At 42.7% G+C, this 23,342-nt stretch overlaps 1 protein-coding gene across 1 annotated transcript in view; it reads right to left on the bottom strand.

Moving 5' to 3' along the window:
* The window catches only part of STK32C (serine/threonine kinase 32C), a 382,168-nt gene that overhangs the window by 54,256 nt on the left and 304,570 nt on the right, over nucleotides 1–23,342 (bottom strand). Inside the window, exon 3 of the mRNA XM_081863318.1 lies at nucleotides 17,487–17,542. Coding sequence (XP_081719444.1) covers nucleotides 17,487–17,542 — 56 coding nt within the window. The remainder of the gene's footprint in view (nucleotides 1–17,486; nucleotides 17,543–23,342) is intronic.

Raw genomic sequence — 23,342 nt, 5'->3', positions numbered from 1 at the left:
CTCTCTCTCTCTCTCTCTCTCCTCCCTCTCCCTCTCTCTTTTAACCAGAAACCTTTTAAAAATGAAAACCACTTTACTTCCTGCAGCGTTTCATAAAAAATCTGCTTCAAAATAGCTCCCAGTAGAAATACTTATGATGGGTCCAGGGAGGGGTATGTGTGTTTCACTTTTTTACTGGCAAACATAAGCAATGAGACAGAAAGACAGTGTTCCTCTCATTGCTGTCTAGGGAGAAATCTCAAGCTGTTAAGTGTCTGAGCCATGTACACTCTCTCTCCTACACTCCTCCTACACATAGGGAAGCAATGAATAAACTGGACCAAACTACATTGGAAAATGGGACCTCCCTGACCTAGCAATCCATCACCCATTTCAATCGGAGCCAATGGCCAAAGAAATGAAATCTATCCGAGTTTACTAGTCAGTTTCACAAAGCACTGAGGAGGAGGAGAGGGGGAGGAAGCAGAACAGGACACAGCAGGAGGTGAGATGCACTGTCAGAGCTCAAGTCTTTTACCATGTTGAAATGCCCTCATAGAAACTAATGGGAAAACAGAGATGTTGTCCAGGATTCTGTTTTTACCCAAGTCTGTGTCCCACTTCACTACTGGATACACCTCAGCAGCCATCTAGATCCTTAGATTTGCTCCTGCTTTTTCAGCGACTTGCCATAAGAGCAACAAGCACCACACAGCAGTAAAGATACATGCATGCCTTAAGTTCATTGATGCTGGCTTGGTTTGCAGTTAATGGTAAGCCAGAGCATGGCTTACAATTACTGTGTGAATGTGCCATCTCCTCCAGACTTTTTAATTTAGCAGAATGACAGTAAAGTCAAGTGTTGGCTTAGCATGTCTTCTGACCATGGGGTCATGGTGAAGGTCTCTTCTCCTTAACCAGACTATGTAGCAAGAACAGACCTTGGCTACAGATTGTGGTTGAGGAAGAGAGACCTGAACCACAGTCCTGGGTTCAGATGGCACACTAATACAGTCCTTGCATTAGTTATAGTGCTGAGCTACAGGAGCAAAGCAAGTATGAGTTCTTCTCTGGGAGTAGACACACTTAGCCATGGTTTGGCTTAGTGTGATGTGCAACTGTGGTTGTCATCTTTGCAGAGAGAGATGTTTTGAGAACCAGGAGTATACGAGGGCCTTTCCATGGTGGTAAAATGTTGCCTCATTTATTTGCACTAAGGCTGCAAGGCTATCAACAACTGCTAGGGAGCAAGTCCGCTTGGACACAGTGGGATTTGCTTTTGATTAAATATGCTGCGGATTGTGCTGTTAAGCAAATAAGCGAAGGGTGAACTTTTTTTTGTTTAATCCCAAATCGCTCTCTTCTAAAGACTCAGAAGCCCTGAAGCACTCCTGATGCAGAAGCTGTTTTGCTGACAGTTGTACAGTATATCATGTGTTGTAGCAGAAGCTTCCCTTTACTTTTCCACTTTAAATTATTTAACAACATTTTATGCTCTATAATTTTATGCTTGCTCTTATTACCACAGAGCTAGACAGCAAGTCAATAAGAGCCAAGTCCCACTTTTTCTTTCTTTGCGGTTTTCAGTCTGCTCCGCTGTACAGCCCCTCCATTTGCTGGCATGAACTCGCATTCCTCCTCCCGAGAGAGGCATCGCATTCTGACCCCCTTTCTTTTCCTTTAGTGCTTTCTCAAACAGCCAAATCAGCACGAAATTGCTGGAGGAAGCTACAACGCAGCAAGCAGAGCTGGGGGTGGGGATCTTGCCTGCGGCCCAGCCGTCAGGGACCAGAGTGGCACTAGAAATGTGAGAAGACACTGAAGTATACTTCATCGAAGCAGGGGAAGGGCATGAAGACTCGCTGTGGTAAATACTGCAGTCTGGTGAATCTGGGGTGCTGAGGTAATCAATGCTGATCCCATCATTCCTTCACATACAGTTGCTATGGTAACAGCCCCACAGGTGTGAAAAAGGAAGCAGCAGCATCTTCTTTCCCCTTGGTTCCCTCACCATCCTCCTCTCTGAGGCAGCCCAACAGAACACTTGTAAGACCTGAGGAGAGGAAGGTGAGAGTCTGAGCGATGGGCTGGGCCCAGGGATGGAGCAAGCTGGAAGATGCAGCTGGATGAGCATTCACAGCCGCAAGACTGTTTTTCAAAAAGGGGGTGGGAAGGAGGATGGTCCTGCAGAAAGCGGTCTAGCAACCCCACCTTCAAATGGCAAGAAAGTGTGCAGAGCAGGCTTCCTCAAACTTGGCCCTCCAGATGTTTTTGGCCTACAATTCCCATGATCCCTAGCTAGCACGACCAGTGGTCAGGGATGATGGGAATTGTAGTCTCAAAACATCTGGAGGGCCGAGTTTGAGGAAGCCTGGTGTGGAGGATGTCTAAATTGAATGCGTCGCAAAAGAAGGGACAGATTTCATCCTCCCCACCATTTTCTCTCCCCATCCCTCTGATCTTTGCCACTTTGAAAACAAAGGAAGAGTCATTGAGATAAATTGGACCCATGGGACCGATATCTATTTTGACATGTGTCTGCAGGCACACATGTGTCCACAGAGGCAGATGTTTCGCCAGGGTCCCATCTGCCCAGTGAAATTAGCCTGGAAAGAAGCCTTCTTTAGCCAACTGCATTGCAGAGGCAGTTACAGGGGTGCTACAGCTGGGGAAGGGAGTTGTGCCATGTATGTGGTGCCCACAACAACTTCTCCGATTTGCAAATGTGCCCACGGTTGGCAAGCCCCTTTTTAGGTCTTTGGGTTTAGAATATTTTTCTTTGCTACTCACTGTGAAAGAATAGGCCACTAAATTTATTTGAATTTTGCACTATTTCAGGTCAAGTAAGAAAGTAAGAAGACCTCCTGGATCAGGACAATGGTCCTTCTAGCATAGCATGCTGTTCTCACAGTGGCCAACCAGATGCCTATGGAAAGTCCGCCTATGGAAAGGAAGTGAGGGCAAGAGTAGTCTCCCCTCCTGCAGTTCCCAGCAACTGGCATTCAGAAGAATGCTGCCTCTGATGGTGGAGTGGCCATCATGGCTAGTGGCCACTGAGAGCCTTTACCTGATTGTCTTTCAAAACCATCCAAGTTGGTGGCCATCACTGCCACCTGTAGGAGAGTGTTCCATGGTTTAACTATGACTGGCAAGATTTTTTTCTGTCAGCCTACAATGGATTGGACTATGCTGACCAGAAGGGGCTCTCCAACGTTTCCAGCCCTATCTTAATTGAATTGAGACTGTTTTGCAAGCAAAATATGTACAATACCCCTAAGCCATGGTCACTCTTGTAGGCAGATGCAGTAAGGGCTTCTGAGATGATTCACATTTTGGCCATTTCAACCGTTGTGCCACACTCAAATTCTACATTCCCAATGTATTCTTCTGTTGGCCACAGTACTGATGTACAAAATGAAATCACAGATCTGGTGATCCCCCTGAAGTGGCCTTGTAATTCCTGCTCAGCAGTGCATGGACACTGAAGAGGACTATGGCTGCCATATATATATATACAGAGAGAGAGAGAGAGAGAGAGAGGGAGGGAGGGAGGGAGTACACTAACATAAAGCATGCTGAACCAAAATAAGCAGGACATTGGATTGGGAGCTTGGAACTTTTGAAAGGCCAACTTTAAAACCAGCTTTCCTGCATGAATGACTGGGGCTGTCATAAATTCCAACAGCTACCATGTCACACAACTCAACCCTGAAATGCTAACATTTTTCAGAATTTCAAAGTTCAGTGCGCAAAGATCCCATTTCAAAGTAAAACAGACCAGACTGTGTCAATCAAACAGGCAGAGAGATGACAGGTAACTTCCAGTAATGAGTACAAGATGAATATTGTCCCTTCCAACTCTACAGTTCTATGATTCCATTCAGAATTCAGAAACCAGCTTGTACAGCTGGGTGCGGGGAGGTTCAGGCCCATGAAGGAGGTGGGCAAAAGGCACCCAAGCACCAGATGTTGACTCACTGGCCTGGAGCCTGCTATCATGTCAGGTACCCTGTTCCATTGGAGCTTCAGGAGCTCTCACATGTCTTATTCTCAATGCCAGCTATATAAAGAAGCTATGCCAGGACTTCCCGGTTTAATTTTGTATTCACTCATTCATCCTCTCACATTTATAGCCCACCTTTCTTCCATCCCCAAGGTGGCATCCATGTGGTTCCCAGGTAGTCATCTCCCCACCCACTGACAAGATCCAGACCTGCTTAGCTTCTGCAAGGTGATGGCCTCATGAGCCTTCAGACCATACCTTGGGGCCAGACTCTCTTTACTTTGCCTTCTTGAGTAGGGAAAAGCTTGGAAAAGTGGTTTCAGAAAAGAGAAAATGATGTCCCATGCAATGTGAGAGATAGGGGAGAGAATTTAGGATGGGTGGTGATGAGATCAACAAATGGGCACCAACGTATCAGGATGTGAGATGTTTAGAGGCCAACTGAGATCACCATTCCATATCTCCAGCATCTCCAGGGAGGGCTGAACAAGACTCATGTCTGAACCGCTGAAATACCACTGTCAGTCATTGTAGGGATTATTGAACTAGATGGACCAATGGTATATGGCAGCTTCCTTTGCTCCTTCCCATGTGAAAATAGCCTCCTCCAACACCTCATCCATGGTACCAAGGGCTTCTAAAATCCTGCCTTTCTAACTTCTAATGAAAGAGAGAGTAGTTTAGAGAATATGAGAATGCTCCCAACAGAGATTGTCTAGCCTAGCCTATTTTGGATCCACCCGTCTGCACCTATTAAAAAATGAATATGGAACTCGGGCTGCAAGCTGAATTCCAGCTAAAAGCTTAAATCAAATATTTACCCTCTATAGCCTGCACTTAGATTGAAACAACTACACATTGATGAGGAAATTATTCCTGTTCTACAGACAAAAGAGAAAACATTGGGAATATTAAGCCTTACGTTCATGTTACAAATCACAATTGCCTACTGCTTGCCTGTACTCTTGCTAATTTGACCCAATCCTGCCTGCAATTATTAAATGTCATTTGATCAGCAGGTTTAGGAACAAAACCAGGTGAAAAATGGATTTGAGATATTAATACTTGATTGCCTTATAATTTGTTGACGAAGCTACAATCCATTTCAGTGTTGATCCCTGCAATCAAGTGTTAAAATGTGGTAAATATTATAGCCGTGCAGATAAATTCATGCTGAGAATTCTAGGGATCTCCAAATGGAGTAAGTGGGCAACAACACCGCAGAAGGGGGTTAAATGTACATAAGTGGAAAGTGGTGCTCATAGGGCCAAAAAGCCTAGTTTTGCGCACGGGCAGTGATGACAAACCAAGTTAACAGATGTTGGGGTCATAGTGCATAGCTCTCTGATAGCCCTGCTCCCTGATGATGATGATGATGATGATGATGATGATGATAATGTATATGCCAGCCCTGGTTTCAGTGTCTCCTGTCCCCTGACCTCAAGTGTTGAGTGACAGGGTCTGTAGAAGGCATCTTCAGGTGTTTGGCTGAACTCAGTTAGAGTCCTCCATGCAGTAGGGAAAACAGGGCAGGATTCTATAGAGGATTCTTAGTATGTTTCACTGAATGCATGAAGATTCACCCTTTGGTTTTTCCTGCTCAGTGTTTAACCGGGTTAGAGTCAGCAGGCACATCAGAGCCCCTGCAACACCCTGCACATGTTCTTTGAACATGTGGAGGGGGAAAAGTCTGAAGGTGCCTTATAGTGGTTTATGAAATCATACATAGACAAAATGCATAGAGATAACAATCTTTCTCCTCTACATCTCTTATACCTATGGAATTACTAATGGATTCAAGATAGACAGGAGTTCTTAACCTGGTGTACATATTTGTGGCCACAACAAATGGTGGTGGTCACTAGCTTAAAGGTAAAGGACCCCTGACAGTTACATCCAGTCGCAAACGACTCTGGGGTTGCGGCGCTCCGCTCACTTTACTGGCCGAGGGAGCAGGTGTTTGTCCACAGTTTTCCTGGGTCATGTGGCCAGCATGACTAAACCGCTTCTGGTGAACCAGAGCAGCACACGGAAATGCCATTTACCTTCCCCCCAGAGCGGTACCTATTTATCTACATGCACTTTGATGTGCTTTTGAACTGCTAGGTTGGCAGGAGCAGGGACCGAGCAACGGGAGCTCACCCCGTCGCGGGGATTCGAACCGCCAACCTTCTGATTGGCAAGCCCTAGGCTCAGTGGTTTAGACCACAGCGCCACCCGCGTCCCTTTGGTCACTAGCTTAGGTGGGTTTATAAGGGGCATCACAGAGCACAGCTCTATCCACAGCTACTAATCTTGACAGTTTTAAATGCAGCCTCCTTGTTCAAAGGGCAACACGATGCTGAATACCATTTCCTGGAGAGAAACAACAGGAGAGGACTATTGCCTTCATGTCCTATTTGCAGGCTCCCTAGAGGCACCTGGTTTGTCACTCTGGGAAACAGGATTCTGGACGAGATGGGCTGTTGATCTGAGCCAACAGGACTCTTCTTGTCTTCTTTGATGTAGATTCCATTTTCAACAGAAGTATATTTTTCATAGAATCAGAATATATTTTCAATGCTGTAGAATTACACTGGCTTGGATCCAGAGATTTCCCCAGCATGAATGGAAGGCAATTCCATTTGTTCAATGGAATCTTTGGATCCAAGCCAACATTTCATATACATTGGAAAGAGACGTCTCAAACTATTAGTGCAATCTCTGTGCAAGGGCAGAGATCACTCCCATACTTTTTAGGAAATGATGCCAGTCTAGTTTTAATTGCCCAAGGTATTAAGGCTCTGGCATGGGCAGCTTTAGTTCCAAATTTTAGTTTCTATTCTGAGTATTTAATTCTGCTGCTGCCACCAATTCCCCCATCCTAGAAATAGAGAGAAGTGGTGCGTGGCCTTTGTTTATTTCTGCCACATATCTGCTTAGGAATACATTGGGGAGAAGTGAGGGCCCAGGTACACACACACACAAAAGGCAGCCACTCTTATGAGGAAAGGAGAGGTCAGACAGGTCAAGATTTTCATTGTTAAATCTTCATCCTCTTTAACTGCCTCTGACAAAGGTCTGGCTCCACAAAGCAATTCAAAAACAGAATATTTCCACACTGCACTTAAGCTAAGGCTGCTGAAAGAAACTGCAGCAACAGAAACTTAATGAGGGCAAAGCTGATTTCTGCTCCAGTGAAGAAATGAAACATTTTCTGTTTGGATTTGCCTGAATAGATGGGACTGTATTTACTGGCCTTGACCTATGCCCAAGGATGAGAGAGAAATCTGATTCAGTTTGCATTTAAAGGCAAACCTACCTAACTGGTACCAGCCAAAACTAGGCTAAAGCGTCACACAAAAATTCATATATTAGTGAAACCAACATAAAATACATCATATGAGGGGAAACTACTTTGTAAAAATGTGTATATTAGGTAGAATTGCATACAAAGATGTGTATGTTAGGAGAAACTCAGTCTAAAATACTGAAGAATTTTCATGAGGTCTTTTTCCCCTAAAAGGAATTGCAGATAGATGTGGAAATATGGAGAATGGAAATTAATACTGGAAAAATGAGAATGTGGGAGAAACCAAATTTGAGATAGTCATTCATCCCTCCCTGTGCCTCAAGTCCACACTGACCTGGGTACCCTCAGCAGAAGTCGATTCATATGAGCATTTAACTCATGCAAGTAGACCTACTTGGAGGCATCTGAGCTGATAGAGGCATGAAGATTGAGGCAGCGGCAGCAAGTACAGACCCAGTTTCTTCCTCATGCAATTCTATTCACATGAGTACTTAACACTCAACTATGTATGGAATACAGATGGTATCTATAACTAACCTATGCCACGATGCCTCCTGTAATTGAAATCCTTAATATATCTGATTTTCAGTGGTGCGAAATTTATTTCCCCAAAGAATGTTGTAAAACATGTGGTCTAAATGTATGGCATTATATCCTGGCAATTTCTAATCTGAGGGAAACAGCTTTGTCATAATGTTAATTATTTTTTATCAGTTTCATTATATGCTTAATGGGAAATAAAGGTGCAAATGTTCAAAGATAATTATACATATTGCCTAGTATATACCAACACTGTTGGTGACCTGGATTCCTGCTAGTACCTGCTTGGGAAACAGGTATCCATGGGAGGCAGTTAATGAAAACTGTTCCTTGTTATTTGTGTAAGATGCCAGAAGCCTTGATTCAGAGACTTGGCAACACAGCACAGAAACTTTTGCTCCCTGCGCCACCATGGAAGAAGGAGCTATTGGTCTGCTCTTGGCTGCACTGTGTGATATGTCCAGATTTAGTACTACTGCCCTTCAGCAGACTTGAGGAACCAATAGGGACCCAGCTGAGATATTGATCCTGGTTTGGTTCCTCAGTCTGAGTTGTCCCTGAGAGAAGATAATTTGGCCTGCCTGCTTCCTTACTTGCTCACTCCAGAACCTGACCACCAGCCTGTTTTCAACCACATCATATGCCTCTTACCAGTTTGGTTCTTATCCGCCTGCATTAAAACCAGGTCATTATTGAGCAATAGATATTATTTATGTAAACGATTTTAATATGCCTGCATAGTGGCAAACATAGTATGTAATCTAAGCAACATACAATGACATTATAAAAGAATACAGTTGAAGACATCCAATGACCTTTGAAAACAATAAGGCCAGTACACTCATAAAACAAAAATATGACAAAATGAAAGTAGCATTATCTCCACAGCCCAATCAAAATAATCTCATAAAAGCAGCAGAGAACAAGTTTGAAGGTTAATGTGCATAGTAGACACACGACCACAGCTCAGAGCAGCATCACTTCATTCCCACTTCATTCTGCTGTGTTTGTCTAGACCAAACGGTTGTAAAGGGAAGGAAGCAATGAAACTGAAGGAAATTGTGCTTGTCAACTCCAGATGTTTTTGTGTGATTGTATTATTACTCCACATGTGATCAGACTAAGGGTGGGGGAGGAATGTTAAAGCTGCAAACTTTCATCAGACAGCAAGTCTCATTTAAGTCAAAGGGACTTATATCTGAATAGGCACACTTGATATTTTGCTGCTAGTTGCCTTGGGCCCTTGATCTGGCCTAGCCTATGTCTATATATCAGGTTTTCTCTTGCCATCATGTTATCAGGCTCAGTGCGACAAGATTTTTATTACAAATGATTATAAGAAAAGCAACCAGAACAAAGAACGTTGTTGCAGAATTTGAATTTCTGATTTGCAGGATAGGATATTTTAGAATATAAATCCATGATCCGTGGTTCGAGACTGAAGTTAAAATCTTGTTTTTATTATGTATCCTACTTCAAGAAACCTAGTCTGAGTCCAAAAGCTAATAATCAATCAGCTGATCTATAGATCAAAGCACATTCCACAGGGTCTGTTTCTGTTCGGAAAACAGCTTGCTTCAAGAACATGTGTGCCTGGGTAAAGCCTTTTGTGGATTGCGATGTTCCTCATTGTAATCTAGGCTTAAAATGAAAGATGACTGGGCCAAGAGAAGCCCTGAAGGCTGTGGGAAGGATTAGCTATGTAATTTATATTCTACTCTTCCAACAAAAAGCTCAGAGCAGCTTACGTGGGCCAGCAAGGAGTTTTTTATTCAGGTCCACGGGTGCTCATAGACCTTTTTTGGATTTCTCTGCACAGGAGTAGAAGACTGAATGGAAAGTATAGAACTTCTTCACTGCATAAACCGATGGCTCTAGGCCAGGGGTAGAGAACAATGTGGCCCTACAAATCTTGCTGGGCTAGGTGAAGAAACTGTATCTTTATGAGGAGAAATATATAAGTAATGATGTTTCTATGCTATAAAAACTGTTAGGTTTGTAAATAGTTAACTGTGTAAAAGGGGGGAAGTGGTCTTTTACTTCTCTCTGAAGCCAGAGAGATATATTGTACTGCCAGGAAGCTGTGGAACTGATACTGTTGCTAATGAGGTGTCATTGTAACTTATGAAGTTTCAGCTGTGACAGTGGTAGAACTCATCTTTTATCTCAATCAGTAGAATCTAAAAGTTCAGGTTCTGATAAGTCCCTTTGTGGGCATTTCATTCAAACCTACTGGCCCATAGTTATAGGTCAATGATATTTTGGGAATCCAGTGAGACCATAGCAATTGGTGAGAAAAGTAGGAGCTCACCAGATGCCAGTGAAGGCCTATATTGGTGACCCCAAGCTCTGAGCTTTCATGTTAATTTTCTGGGTCCCTCTAATGGGATCTTACACCTTGAAGCAGATATACAAATTGGGCTGGAATCAACTATTTCAACTCATGAGTCCTGCTAGCAGAAGCTAGTGCAAAGTCTTCTACTAATGCCATGGGGCTTTTTGTCGTCCCCCCTTTTCTCCCTGCATACCCCCATCACCCCTCCTGAAAATTGGCTCAGGGGGGTTGAGGGGAAACCCAGAACAGTGCATGGGGGGAGGAGGAGAAGGGAGATTGCTGCAGCTGGTAAGCTGATATGCTGATGGAAAGATCTCCTTAGAACTATGCTGAATTCTACCCATTGAAAAGAAAAGGGTCAGCTTGGTGGTCCAGCAGTGAGACATCACACCTCATGGTGATCCAGAGGTGGAATCCTCTACAATCTGATGGGTGGAGTAAGTAAAATATAGCAGGTGCTCCTTGCTCTTGTATTACATCAGGAATGGCTTCATTGTGTGGATTGGTTTCTTTATGTATGGCGATATTGTGTGTGTGTGTGTGTGTGTGTGTGTGTGCGCGCGCGCTTACTTTGCAAAGCAAGAGCTTATTCTAAAGTAGTGCAAAAAGGAGAAAGCATACGTACATTTTGCTGTCAAGCAAAAAAATTAAAAAAAATCTAATTGGAACTGATACTGAGACATTTTCGAAACTGATTGTACTTGCAGTATTTCTACAGTGTAGGCCTCGGTGACCTTTATATAAGTAGATTAAAGCTTTGTCATTCTCATCTGCAAGCTCTGTGAATTATTAAAGCCATGCAATCATAAGGTTAAACTACTTCTGAACAGCAAACTACATTAGACGTGAGCCTTTCTTAGGAAGGTCATGCAAAAGCCATCTTCCTCGGAGAGGATGCAAACGAGGAAATTGGTAGAATTTGAGGCTGATTCACCCATCAGTTGATTCAGTTCATCAGCTGCCACTTAAGAGGTGCAGTCCTATCAACACTTAACTTGTTGTAAACCCAATTGACCTCAGTGAAGGGTTGCTTCTGAGTAGACATAGGACTGCACTGTAAGTGACTCACACGGCTGCATGTGTCAACCACAGATTGAAGAGATGGTTAAAAAAAACCCAAAAAACAGTTCTCTGTGGTGTTTGCTGGGTAGCAGCCACTTCACACTTGTATGTCATCAGTTTATGCTGCAGCTATCAAATGATAAACATGGATGTGTGACTCTGTCCTTGCTCCCAGGTAAGTGTGATTGGCTTTGCTGCATATATGCCCAGCATCAGTTAAAAACACAGGCAGTTCTTTTACTTGAACAGCAAATGCTACTGCTAAAAAAAAAATGTTAAAGAAAAGAAAATGAGAGTTCCTCTCCAGTGCATGATTGCTTAAATACAGTGGTACCTCAGGTTACATACGCTTCAGGTTACAGACTCCGCTAACCCAGAAATATTACCTTGGGTTAAGAACTTTGCTTCAGGATGAGAACAGAAATCGTGCTCTGGCGGCACAGCAGCAGAAGGCCCCATTAGCTAAAGTGGTGCTTCAGGTTAAGAACAGTTTCAGGTTAAGTACGGACCTCCGGAACGGATTAAGTACTTAACCTGAGGTACCACTGTACAAGGAAGGTATGCCTGTATCAGTTTCAGTTTCTCACTTTTTTCTATCTTGTGTGTAGATCACAATCTTTCCATATCAGGTTGTGATATACATATACCCACCCACACACACACACACACACACACACACACACACCCCTTATCATTTTTGTTTGTACGCATTTCTCCTAATATACATTTTTTTTGCAATTTTGTCTAATAAACATCTTTCTGAAGCATTGTTGCCTAATATATTGTACGTTTGTATTTTCACGAATATATGCTCTTTATGCACACTTTTGCATAATATACATATTTCTGCACAAAGTTTGGGTTGGGACACTGCATCTCATAATTCAGAAAAGTGTGAGTTTTGGAGGACAGCTGCATTTTGGTTCACATATTGTTTTGAGGAGCGTGGATTAGAGAGATTAATATTGAAGCGCAGGCAAAACTAAATCTTACAATTGGCTTCTGTTTAACGCATATTATTTTATCAACAACTATGTCTATATTTAATTTAATTTAGCTGTTCCATGTTCACATCCAGCAGCTGCTAATTTATAATTCTACCTACTGAGTTGCACCCTTAGCAATAGTAGTTTTATAAACGAACAAAATGCTCCAATTATTTATGCACTAAATCCAGGGCCAGCTCCAAGTTAAAGTGAACGGTTCACTCTGTTGGATCTTCTCCTCTACTGATATGTCCTGGTGGGCTTACCTGAGAGTGGTAGTCAGCCACTGTGGCAGCACCAATGCTCCAAGAAGCATTGGATGGCTGGGTCTAGCTGTCATTTACATTGTCTACAATGTCCCAGAGTGACAGTACCTAGGAGGAATTGCTGAAAATGTAAATGGTGGCTATACCCATCTACCTCTTGTCCCAGGGCAGGTGTCAGCAGTTTGCCCCACCTCAGCACTGGTGCCCCAACAGCTGACCAAGGATAACAGATATAGAAGCCCATCTCAATGAAATCTCAGTGGCAGGGGTCTACTGATTTCTCCTGTCATTACTCTGCTTTTCTATACAGCCATGCCTTATAGTAGGAATGGGGGACCTGTGACTCTCTAGATCAGCCTTTCTCAACCCGTGGGTCCTCAGATGTTGTTGAACTACAACTCCCATCACCCCTAGCTAGCAAGGCCAGAGCTCAGGGATGATGGGAGTTGTAGTTAACAACATCTGGGGACCCACAGGTTGAGAACCGCTGCTCTAGATGGCAGAGAAAAAGGCCATGCTGTCACTAAGTATTAATGTACCATTTAGGTGCACTTGGAGTGGGTTATACTATTTCATTCACAGGTTTCTTACTAAAAGATGTGTAGATCTCTTAGGTAAATAGAAATTTTAATTTGATGGAAATATACTCCATTAGAGTTGCATATATTTCCATTTTAACAAAATAAAATAAATAAACACATAAATAAAATTCCTTTCAGTAGCACCTTAGAGGCCAACTAAGTTAGTTCTTGGTATGAGCTTTCATGTGCATGCACACTTCTTCAGATGCCATTTTCATTTTAAGATAGTGCTCACAAAACCATAGCTACAAACTTTTTACACACACACACACACACACACACACACACAAACACACACACACATGTATTCCCAGTCCCTTTTTTCCATGCAATCACTCTCCATGAAGTCCCCAAACATACCACCATATGAACAAACAAACAAAAGCACACAAACCTGCACTGCCCTCAGCATGCAGTTTCCATTATAGTGGCAGCATTGCTTGGAGTCCCCAGAATTACAGGAAACCCTTGCTGAACGTATCCATACCTCTGTTTGCAAACTGGGGCATGCAAGGAGTGATCATGTGGGACAAGAGCAGAGCAGTTGAGAAAATGCTGAATCCTGTGTGAACTGGTCAATTAATCTTTTTTATCATTGTTCAGAATTTATATATTCTTTAGTAGAAAGTCCAAAATTAGAACGACAATTTTTTGTTTCTCCTTCTCAGAGAGGAGATAAATATACTGGGTGGGAAGAGACATGTGTTCACTCTAACTGGGTTAGTGAATTTGTAAAAAGAGGGGAAAAATCCTGTATCTTGCATTTCTAAAACTATTTGGAAAAAGCCCATTCAGCTAAAACATAATTAGGTTACAGATGCAAGACCGAACACAGGCAATGTGGGAACCACTTCTCCCTTCCATGTATATGAATACCAGGCAGAGGCACACCCAGTTGCTGGCAATACTGACCCCCACTGGGAGTGCAAAAGTCACCTATCAGACGATGGAGTGTTTGGGATATGTGTGTAGTGACATGCCACTGCTGTTGCGGGGAGATCAAGCATGGAAGTAGCTTCTTGTCTGTCTTGCACTGTGGCACAAAGGAATGCAAATAGTTTCACCCTTCCTCCACACTTTGCTCTCACTCAGGATGCTTCAAGTACTTGGGTCACATAAAATGTACTAATTTCTAATGTGGTTATTATGGTAAAGTTATGGGGTGGTGGTTTTTTTTTTGGGGGGGGGGTGCTGATACTGCTCCTTGCCAGGGGCCCAAGGGGACCTAGGTACATCTCTGATACCAGGACTACATCGGCAGGGCCCATACGCAAGCATTTCTCACCCTACCATAACCAGGCCAGCAATGTACAGTGGTACCTTGGGTTAACCTTTAAAGCCCTAAACGGCCTCTGTCCAGTATACATGAAGGAGCGTCTCCACCTCCACTGTTCTGCCCAGACACTGAGGTCCAGCGCCGAGGGCCTTCTGGCGGTTCCCTCGCTGCGAGAAGCCAAGTTACAGGGAACCAGGCAGAGGGCCTTCTCGGTAGTGGCGCCAGCCCTGTGGAATGCCCTCCCACCAGATGTCAAAGAGAAAAATAACTACCAAACTTTTAGAAGACATCTAAAAGCAGCACTGTTTAGGGAAGCTTTTAATGTTTAATAGGTTATTGTATTTTAGTGTTTTGTTGGAAGCCGCCCAGAGTGGCTGGGGGAGACCCAGCCAGATGGGTGGGGTCTAAATAATATATTATTATTATTATTATTATTATTATTATTATTATTATTATTATTTAATTCATTCTGGAGGTCCGTTCTTAACCTGAAACTGTTCTTAACCTGAGGTACCATTTTAGCTAATGGGGCCTCCCGCTGTCGCCGCAGTGCAATTTCTGTTCTCATCCTGAAGCAAAGTTCTTAATCCAAGGTACTATTTCTGGGTTAGCGGAATCTATAACCTGAAGCATCTGTAACCTGAAGCATCTGTAACCTGAGGTACCACTGTATTTCCAATATAGTCTCCTCTCCAAGCCCCGCACCCCAAACCACAACAGCTTAGTTTTTTTTTTTTTACTGTAGGGAAGAATTCCCCCTTCCTCTGCAGCTATGTGTGAAAGGGGGTTTCACAAACTGGTGCGTGCACATTTATTACAGGGTTAGCCAACATGGCTTTGCATTACAACTCTGACCATATCTGATCATTGACTATGCGGGCTGGGAGTGATGGGGGTTTTGATCCAACAATATCTGGAAGGAACCACGTTGGCGACCCCTCAATCGGCAACACTTTGACGATGACAATTCTGAAAAAAGGTGGTAAGCCCCCCTCCACTCTTGCAAAACATGCCCCTGTGCTAAGTGACATGTGCCACTTCAGTAGAGTGGAAAGCAGAGTTGAGTATTCCTTCCCTTTCTCAGTTCAAACCCACCACACTAAGTACTCCTTCTGAATTCCTCTGGGCCCAGGATGGCGTGTCCTGGTGCCAGCCATGTTTATATTGTGGTGAATTAGTACTTTTGAACTGAACTACACATAATGAAAACTGCTTGAGATAGCATGGTCCCTATATGAGTACACTGTGTCCACGAGGTATAAGATTCAGACTAACAGTAATGTGCACTCAGAAGTAAGTCCTAGAGAATTCTATGAGACTTACTCACAGGTAAGGCTGCAGTCACCAAAACCCCAATGCAAGGCTGGGAGAGTTGCACTGAGTGACAGAATCCCTCTACTCAATTCTGCTGACTCAACCAGCCTTCCATTCTGTTGGCCCAGACCTCCCTCTCCCACCCACCAAACATGGTGGTTTCGTTGCCAGAACGGTCTAACAGAAGGCTCTTAAATGGGGCACTTTGAGGGTAGGACTGAGCCATCTTATCAAAGGAGCAAGACAAGAATGTGGGGGGGGGGAGCGGCAATCTGTGTGGATAAACTTGATATTAAGATTTCCAGAATAATTGCCGCTTAGTAATTTATTTCCAGCACAGATGTGTCTTGTGGTTATTTTTTAAAAAAAAATGAGTCTCCAAATGATGGCTCTTATCTGACTTTGTCGTACTAAATAGATATCCTCCAGGATTGTTTAGGGTGCTGATATACATATACAAAGCAGAATGATGCACAGGGTTTAAGTAGATGACTGCTTTAAAAACCTGAAAGATACATTCAAAGCACACACTTCAGTCCAGAATATTTCACACCTCCAGTCACAGGTAAGAATCTGTTACATTGCATTTTCTGGGTTTGAACAACTCTGCTTAAAGTGGAAAGTCTAGCTGTTAAAACATTTATGCCTGGATGGATTTTCTTTCTAGATTTTGAAATTTTGTATTTTCAACCTCTGTCGGGTCATTATTTCTCTCTCGGTATACTCCTGTTAAATTAATGTGCACCTTCAATGTGTGCCTTTTTATATACCTGCTCAACGGATAAGGCACAGCTTTTTATTTCAGTAGCATACTATTACAGGAATATTCAGTAAAAGTAAGAGTTTTGCACATTCTGACACCTGCCTGAACCCACAGACTGCATTTCATTAGCTCCTTTTATTGGGCAATGAATTAAAAGGTTACACAGATCGTAATGGAAATAACAACTCATACACATGAGCCATAACCCATTCTATGAGTCACTGAATAAATTGCACATTGCAAATCAGCTGATTCCAAGACACTTAGCACTTTTACCTTAAGCTCCCTGATTATTTTTGGATTAGTAGAGGAATAATGTCTTTTGGTTTCAAAGACATTCATCAGGGCCTGAGAAGAGAGATGAGCTTGTCAAAATTAAAATTAAAACAATCAGACATGGGCCAAGTCGCTTTTCTAAATAAAGCCTTTTAAAAAGAGATTTGAAATATGACCCAAATCTTGATTCAAAGGTTCGGAAGTAGCAGGCAGTTGATAATACAGCCAAGCCCATGAAATCAACCCTCTTTTCAGCTGCTATATGCACTTCTAGAACTCAAAGGGACTTTGGGATGGACATGTATCAGATTGCACTGTGTGTGTTGTGACGTTTTACCTTGTGATTTTATTGCTATACAGTTCAATATGTATTGTGGTTTCTATATAAGCCACATCAGTTGTGTTTATACACAACACTAAGCCAACCCATGACTTAGCATGAGTGTGCAAATATGTTTGCTCCTGGGGTGGAAATCACAGACACTTTGATCCTTCCTGGACCTTTCAGTTCAGTTGGGCAGTGAAGCCAAGACTTGGCTTGCTATGATGGGCAAACCAAGCCATGGGGATAGATCATTCCCCCCCCTACTCCATGCCCCCCCAATCTTTTCTGGAGGGTCCTCCCATCCTCCAGAACAGATTTGCAGACAGTGAGGGGCATGGACAGGAGAGGAAGGGGAAGGAATATCTCCTTGCTCTAGGGGTAATCCTTGTGCAAGTGCAAACAGTTAACTGAACACCTCCTTTTATCTTTACTACAATGCACTTAATTGCTCCCCCTCCCCACACTCAAATTACAAACTATTCTCTTACCTTGCCAAAGCTTCCTTTCCCAATTGCTCGAAGTATCTGGAAGTGATCAAAATTCACTGCAAAAAAGACAAAAAAGTTTTGTCATTTTTCATTAGTTTCCCACCAATGTATTTCATAGAGGTATGCCATTTATAATCATAAATGAGGTGTAAGAGTGTTGGGCTTGGATTTTGGAGACCGGGGTTCAAATCTCTAATTCAATCCTGACTTTCCTAGAGTGAGATATAAATGTGAAAAACAAAATATACGAACACCAAGGATCCACATATGCAGCCATAAGCTGTAGTGCTCAAAATGTTGCCCGATAAACACCGAAGAGTTGTGAATTTCTTTTTGCTAAAGCACAGTAGTGGAGGATTTTCTAAACCTTTTAAGGTTAAAATATTCATTTAAAACATTCATACACTGGTCTCCTTTACCAACAACAAACCCAGAGCTTTTCAGAACTCCACTGGCAGCATTCTAGACAGTCTTAGACATACACAGTCACTCTCAACTACCACACTCTCCTTACACCCACCACAATATTTGACCTATGCAATTCTTACTTCAATAAAAAAGTGGAATATTTTATCAATAATCAACCAATAATCATCTAAAGGTAAAGGTACCCCTGACCATTAGGTCCAGTCGTGGATGACTCTGGGGTTGTGCACTCATCTTGCTCTATAGGCCAAGGGAGCTGGCGTTTTGTCTGCAGACAGTTTTTCCAGGTCATGTGGCCAGCATGACCAAGCCGCTTCTAGTGAACCAGAGCAGCACATGGAAATGCCGTTTACTTTCCCGCCAAAGCGGTACCTATTTATCTACTTGTACTTTGACGTGGTTTTGAACTACTAGGTGGGCAGGAGCTGGGACCGAGCAACGGGAGCTCACCCCGTTGTGGGAATTCGAACTGCCGGCATTCTGATCGGCAAGCCCAAGAGGCTCAGTGGTTTAGACCATATAAAAAAAACCCACTCATTTCCTCCAGTTTTCTCATCTGAGGTGATACAGGCAACCTCTCCCCCATCTCTCACCTAGGGACATTAAGCCCCTCTCCACCAATGGGTTTTCACCCTGTGGGGATTCAGGCATAGCCAACAGTACACATGGAGCATCTCAGTCAATCAGACAAAAATAAATAAAAGTAATCACCCTTAAAGAAAAATAATGTGCCCCCGCCCCAAATAAAAAGTGTGGATCAGGTGCTCAAAAGAACTGAAGAGGAAACAAGTGATTCCACTACCGCCCACTCAATTTTCAAAAAATCTTAAATGTGTATAATCTAGAAACTATATACAGTACTCTAAGCTTCTTGGAGAAAAGGTGGAATAATAATAATATAATAAATAATTGCAATACTATTCAGCCTTTAAAAGGCTGTGGCTTTTGTTTGTGAGTGATGCGACAGAGTCATGGTGAATATGCAGCAGCCCACATACTTGTCACTTCTGTTAGGAGGAAACTAACATTTAAAGAAGAGGCTGCTGGCATCTGCTTAGTTGATTTATGGCTCCATTTGAGTTTTAGCTCCTAGCTAATTCCAGAACCATAATGGGATATAATGGCAGCTAGGAAGTGTGTTTATACACCACTTTAATTATGTTTAATGTTGCCTGGATCTGCAGACAAAGCAGCTAGAAAATTATTACTACATTCATAATGACCATGATCTTTAAAAAGTACTCATAGTGTAAGATGCTATGTTACGTTTACCTAGCAAAATAAAAATCTATGGCTCCTAAATATAAACATTTTTGCTTTTACGAATCCTGATTTAAGTCTATGTGAAGTCAAAAACAGAATCCCACTTCAGTTACACCTTGATTGGCTTAATTTGGTTGTGCTTTGCTGCACATGTTTTATAAGATCTCTGGCATTTTCTCGCAGGTTCTCCACCCAACACAATCCAGAAGTAGGAGCTATAACAAAATGTGGCAATGTGTAGTCCTCCTCTTCAAGATATCAGCCAGCCAGTCAAACCTCTTATAGGAGTATTCATTTATTTATACAAAGGTGTAACAACAACAACAACAACAACAACAACAACAACAACAACAACAACATTGTGTTAAAGCATTTCTAGCCTGTCCTTCTTCACGAAGAGCTCAGCGTATGGGGGCAAAAGACGTAAAAACTAAAATATGTAATGAGCGGATGTTGCTGTTTTGATTATTAGTAAATAGAATATGAATCCATTATTCTGGGCCAGACTCTGTGATGAGGTATATAGACATACCCTTCTCTTCTGCTCACTTGAATGGAAAGCACAAGGTGGTTGTGCAAAAGGACATATACACAGAACTATTCATTCGCTTGAAGTAAATAAGGAAAGCTATGTACATCAAGGCTTGTGTGTGCATCAAGGAAGAAGAGGGATTTGGGGTTGAGGACAATAGTACTAATGCAAATGGCCAGCTAACATGAAAATCAGCATTTGGAGATTGCTCATGGGGTCTTAGCATTTTTAAGAGGAGCTGTGGGGAAAAGGACGATCTGTTATGGGCGAAATGTTGTTCCACACAGGATAGAAAGCAAAAGTGTGCTATTTGAAAAATCCTATTCCTAGTTCCCACTGATTTGATCAAATTTAGCAGCAGGCCAGAGTTGCATACCAATGTAGGTAGTCCTTCAAATGCTCAACCTACTTAGATAATGTCTTGTGAGTTTTTACGTGGTTAGGTGAATCCTGGCTCAGGCTGACTGAGTTGTTCTGACGAAAGGCTAGCAAAGGAGAATAGGCAAGATGGAGAGATGGATTCCATATTTGAATTCAAAATAACTTGCCGAACTATTGATTGCAGGCTTCTCCTTCTCCTTAATGGAGTTGGAGAACCAAGATTACAGGAAACCAACAACCTGAAGCCCCCTCTCTCTGCCACCCCTACCACCCCCTACATCAATTTATATTCACCATGGCTCACTGTGCCTTTTTCATGCTGGATGCGCAGCGTTTCTAAAAATGACAACACGTCTCCACAAAAGATGTGATTATTCCAAAAATAGAAGATTCTAAAGTTGCAGGGAACAATACATAGTTTTACTTTCTTTTTCAGAGAGAAAACTGCCTTTCACTAATGACTCAAATAGCTTATCATTGGGAACGATTTGTAATCACCAATATAAATGGGTAGAGGAGACTTTCATGACATGCAGCCGTCACAAGTAAAGAGATGACAGCTGTTGCCTATTCAGAGAGGACCATTCTCACCCACTAACGTGTCTTCAGGGTGACACAGTTTTGACATCGGCAATCCATTATATACCACAAAGCTTTTGGCTCGAGGTTTCCATAGGGAACCTGGAGGGGTCACGAGTGCTGGGAAACACTCTGCAAATTACAAAGGAAGCGGAATGCAGCAAAGTTACATAACTACATAAACCTGGTTATGAAACTTGAACTGCAAATTACATAGAATATTCTATGGGCTGTTTCTTGTGAAAACAATACTGTTCATTATTTCTCTCAATTACTCTGACAATTCGTGTTCAGACTCTCTTACAAGAGAGGAGGTGCTGGTCAAGTGACTGAACATTTGACAATGGAAGCCCTTAGTGGAAAGCAGATAATAGAGGAATTCCTATTTTTACCTAATGCTCAGCAAAATTGTATAAACTTGCTATATCGTTGTATTTAAAAAACAACAGTACATTGGGTAAGCTGGCCCTTCCCTGCCAACATTCACTGGATTAAGCACTGTATGGCAATCTGGCTTTGAACTTGGTGGTCAATAACCAGAACCTTAAGAGCTGCATTCATATAGCACCACGGTCAGTTCCAAATAACTGCTCATTACAGGCATTTCTGTTTATGATTCAGTCTGATAGACAGGAAGATAAACGCCAATCCTTCTTCTATCCATTGCTATAATCACAGAGTCAACAGTAATATTGCTCTGCTTTCCTTTGAACCATACCAGCAAGGTCAAGGGAGGGGTCTTGTCAACTGGGCAGCCAAGGACTTCCATACACACTGCCCAGGCTTGGACCCTGGAAAGGTCACTTTGGTGCTGCTAATGCAATGGTTTAACTTCACCCCCTGAGGAGTATGCCATTGTCTCACTCCATTGTCTCTTGAGGCACACAGATGGCAACAACAACAACAACAACAACAACAGTAGTAGTGGTTGGTGGGGGCAGTGCTGCTTACCTGACTTCCCATCACTGCCATCACAGTGGTGTACTAGGCGGGGTGAGGTGGCAGTGAGGTTGGTGCAGTGCAAACATGCCAATGGAGCCAATCTGACCCCCCCCCCCAAGTTGGTGTGTTTGCACCATGCCAGCCTCGCTGCTGCCTTGCCCCTTATCCTCCTGGTGCACCACAGTGATGGTGGTGACTGAAGGTCAAGAAAGCAGCACTGTCCTGCACCACAACCCACTACTGAGAGTCTAATTCGAATGCAGATCTGTGAGTCAGAATACCATGAGCCACACTGAGGCAGATTGGGAGGGAAAGTAGATCACCCTCTTTACCATGAGACTTGAGGCGACTTCTCTGTAGTGCTGGAAAGAAAGTAGCAGGTACCAGCAGAATGCAGGTAGTGGTAGCAGATCCTGCTCTGCCCAAGGCTTCAGAATGGCTTGGACAGGTCCTACTGGTGTCTAACTGCAGGGATAGTCAACAGGGTGGACTAAAACTCCTGTGATCCCTGATCATTGGCCATCCTAGCCAAGGCTGACGAGAGTTTGAGTCCAATGACTTCTGGACAGTATCATGTTGGCTACCCCTGAATGATAGAATAAATGTAAGTCATTTTGGTTTGCATACATATGGTGTGGGAAATGGTTTATGTAAAGGTTATTTCATTAGAAAATGAACTATGTTGGCCATACTTCGCTACACATAGGCACTCCAGAGAGAAAGCAGCAAGTGTTGGTGGGGATTCAAAATGTAAAAACTGGCAGCAAATTATATTTGCATCTTAAATATCATTTCACCATCTTGTAGACCTTGGGTGGCAAAGAGAAAAAAACAAAACAAAAACAAACTGAACCTGAATTACATGATTTGTGTTTCAACAAAGTGTTCAAATGTGTATAAGCTGGAGCATGGTTTCATATTTTGAGGCACATTATATATCATTTTTAAAAACTGCCTTTCACAAAATCTCCTTAGGCCACAGGCTGCAGGGCATTTGCACAGTAGAAGTTGCACTGAGGTCAATGGCATAATTCTAAGGCCCTGATCTGATGAAAAGCCAGTTGTGCTTAAGTTCCACTGAAACCAATGTGACAAACTTCACTGATTTCAATGGAATTTCAATACTACTAACTTTAGTTGGATCAGAGCCTAGGAATCATGCCACTGATTTCAATGAGACTTCTTAACTGAGTTCTCTAAATACAGTATAATAAAGAAAGGAACAGAAGACTACTTTCAAGGCAATTGTTGCATAAAACATCTTTAACAGGGTTTTTCTGTTGTTGTTATTATTCCATTTAGATGAAAGTAGGATTTGGAAGTTTATAAGTCAAGGGAAGGGAGGCAGTGGAAGACAGGCGTGCCTGGCATGCTCTGGTCCATGGGGTCATGACTAAACGAGTAAACAACAACAAAGTCAAGGGAAGTGAATTCAGAATGTGTAAAAGCCATTGGGGAAAGGGTGAGTGTTAGACCTTTACTGGAAAAGAACATGTGTTCCCTACATATTTGCAAATCACCCCCTACCTTTCACAAGCAGAGTGAAATATTCACGTGGCTAGAGGCAAGGATTCAGAAACTGAAAATTGTGTCAGAAAACCTCTAAGGCACTTCTAACATCTTTCTCCATGAAACCGCATCTTGGCTGCACAGCTTCCAACATCCTCATGAGTCATGCAACCACTGGTGCCTAGTATACCTTTTAATTGAGGAAGCAAAAAACGGTGAAAAGA

Source organism: Podarcis erhardii, assembly GCF_964252035.2.
Source record: "Podarcis erhardii genome assembly, chromosome: 5".
Taxonomy (NCBI): Eukaryota; Metazoa; Chordata; class Lepidosauria; order Squamata; family Lacertidae; genus Podarcis; species Podarcis erhardii.
Note: the sequence above shows the minus strand (reverse complement) of the source record. Positions and strands in the feature narration are given on the sequence as shown.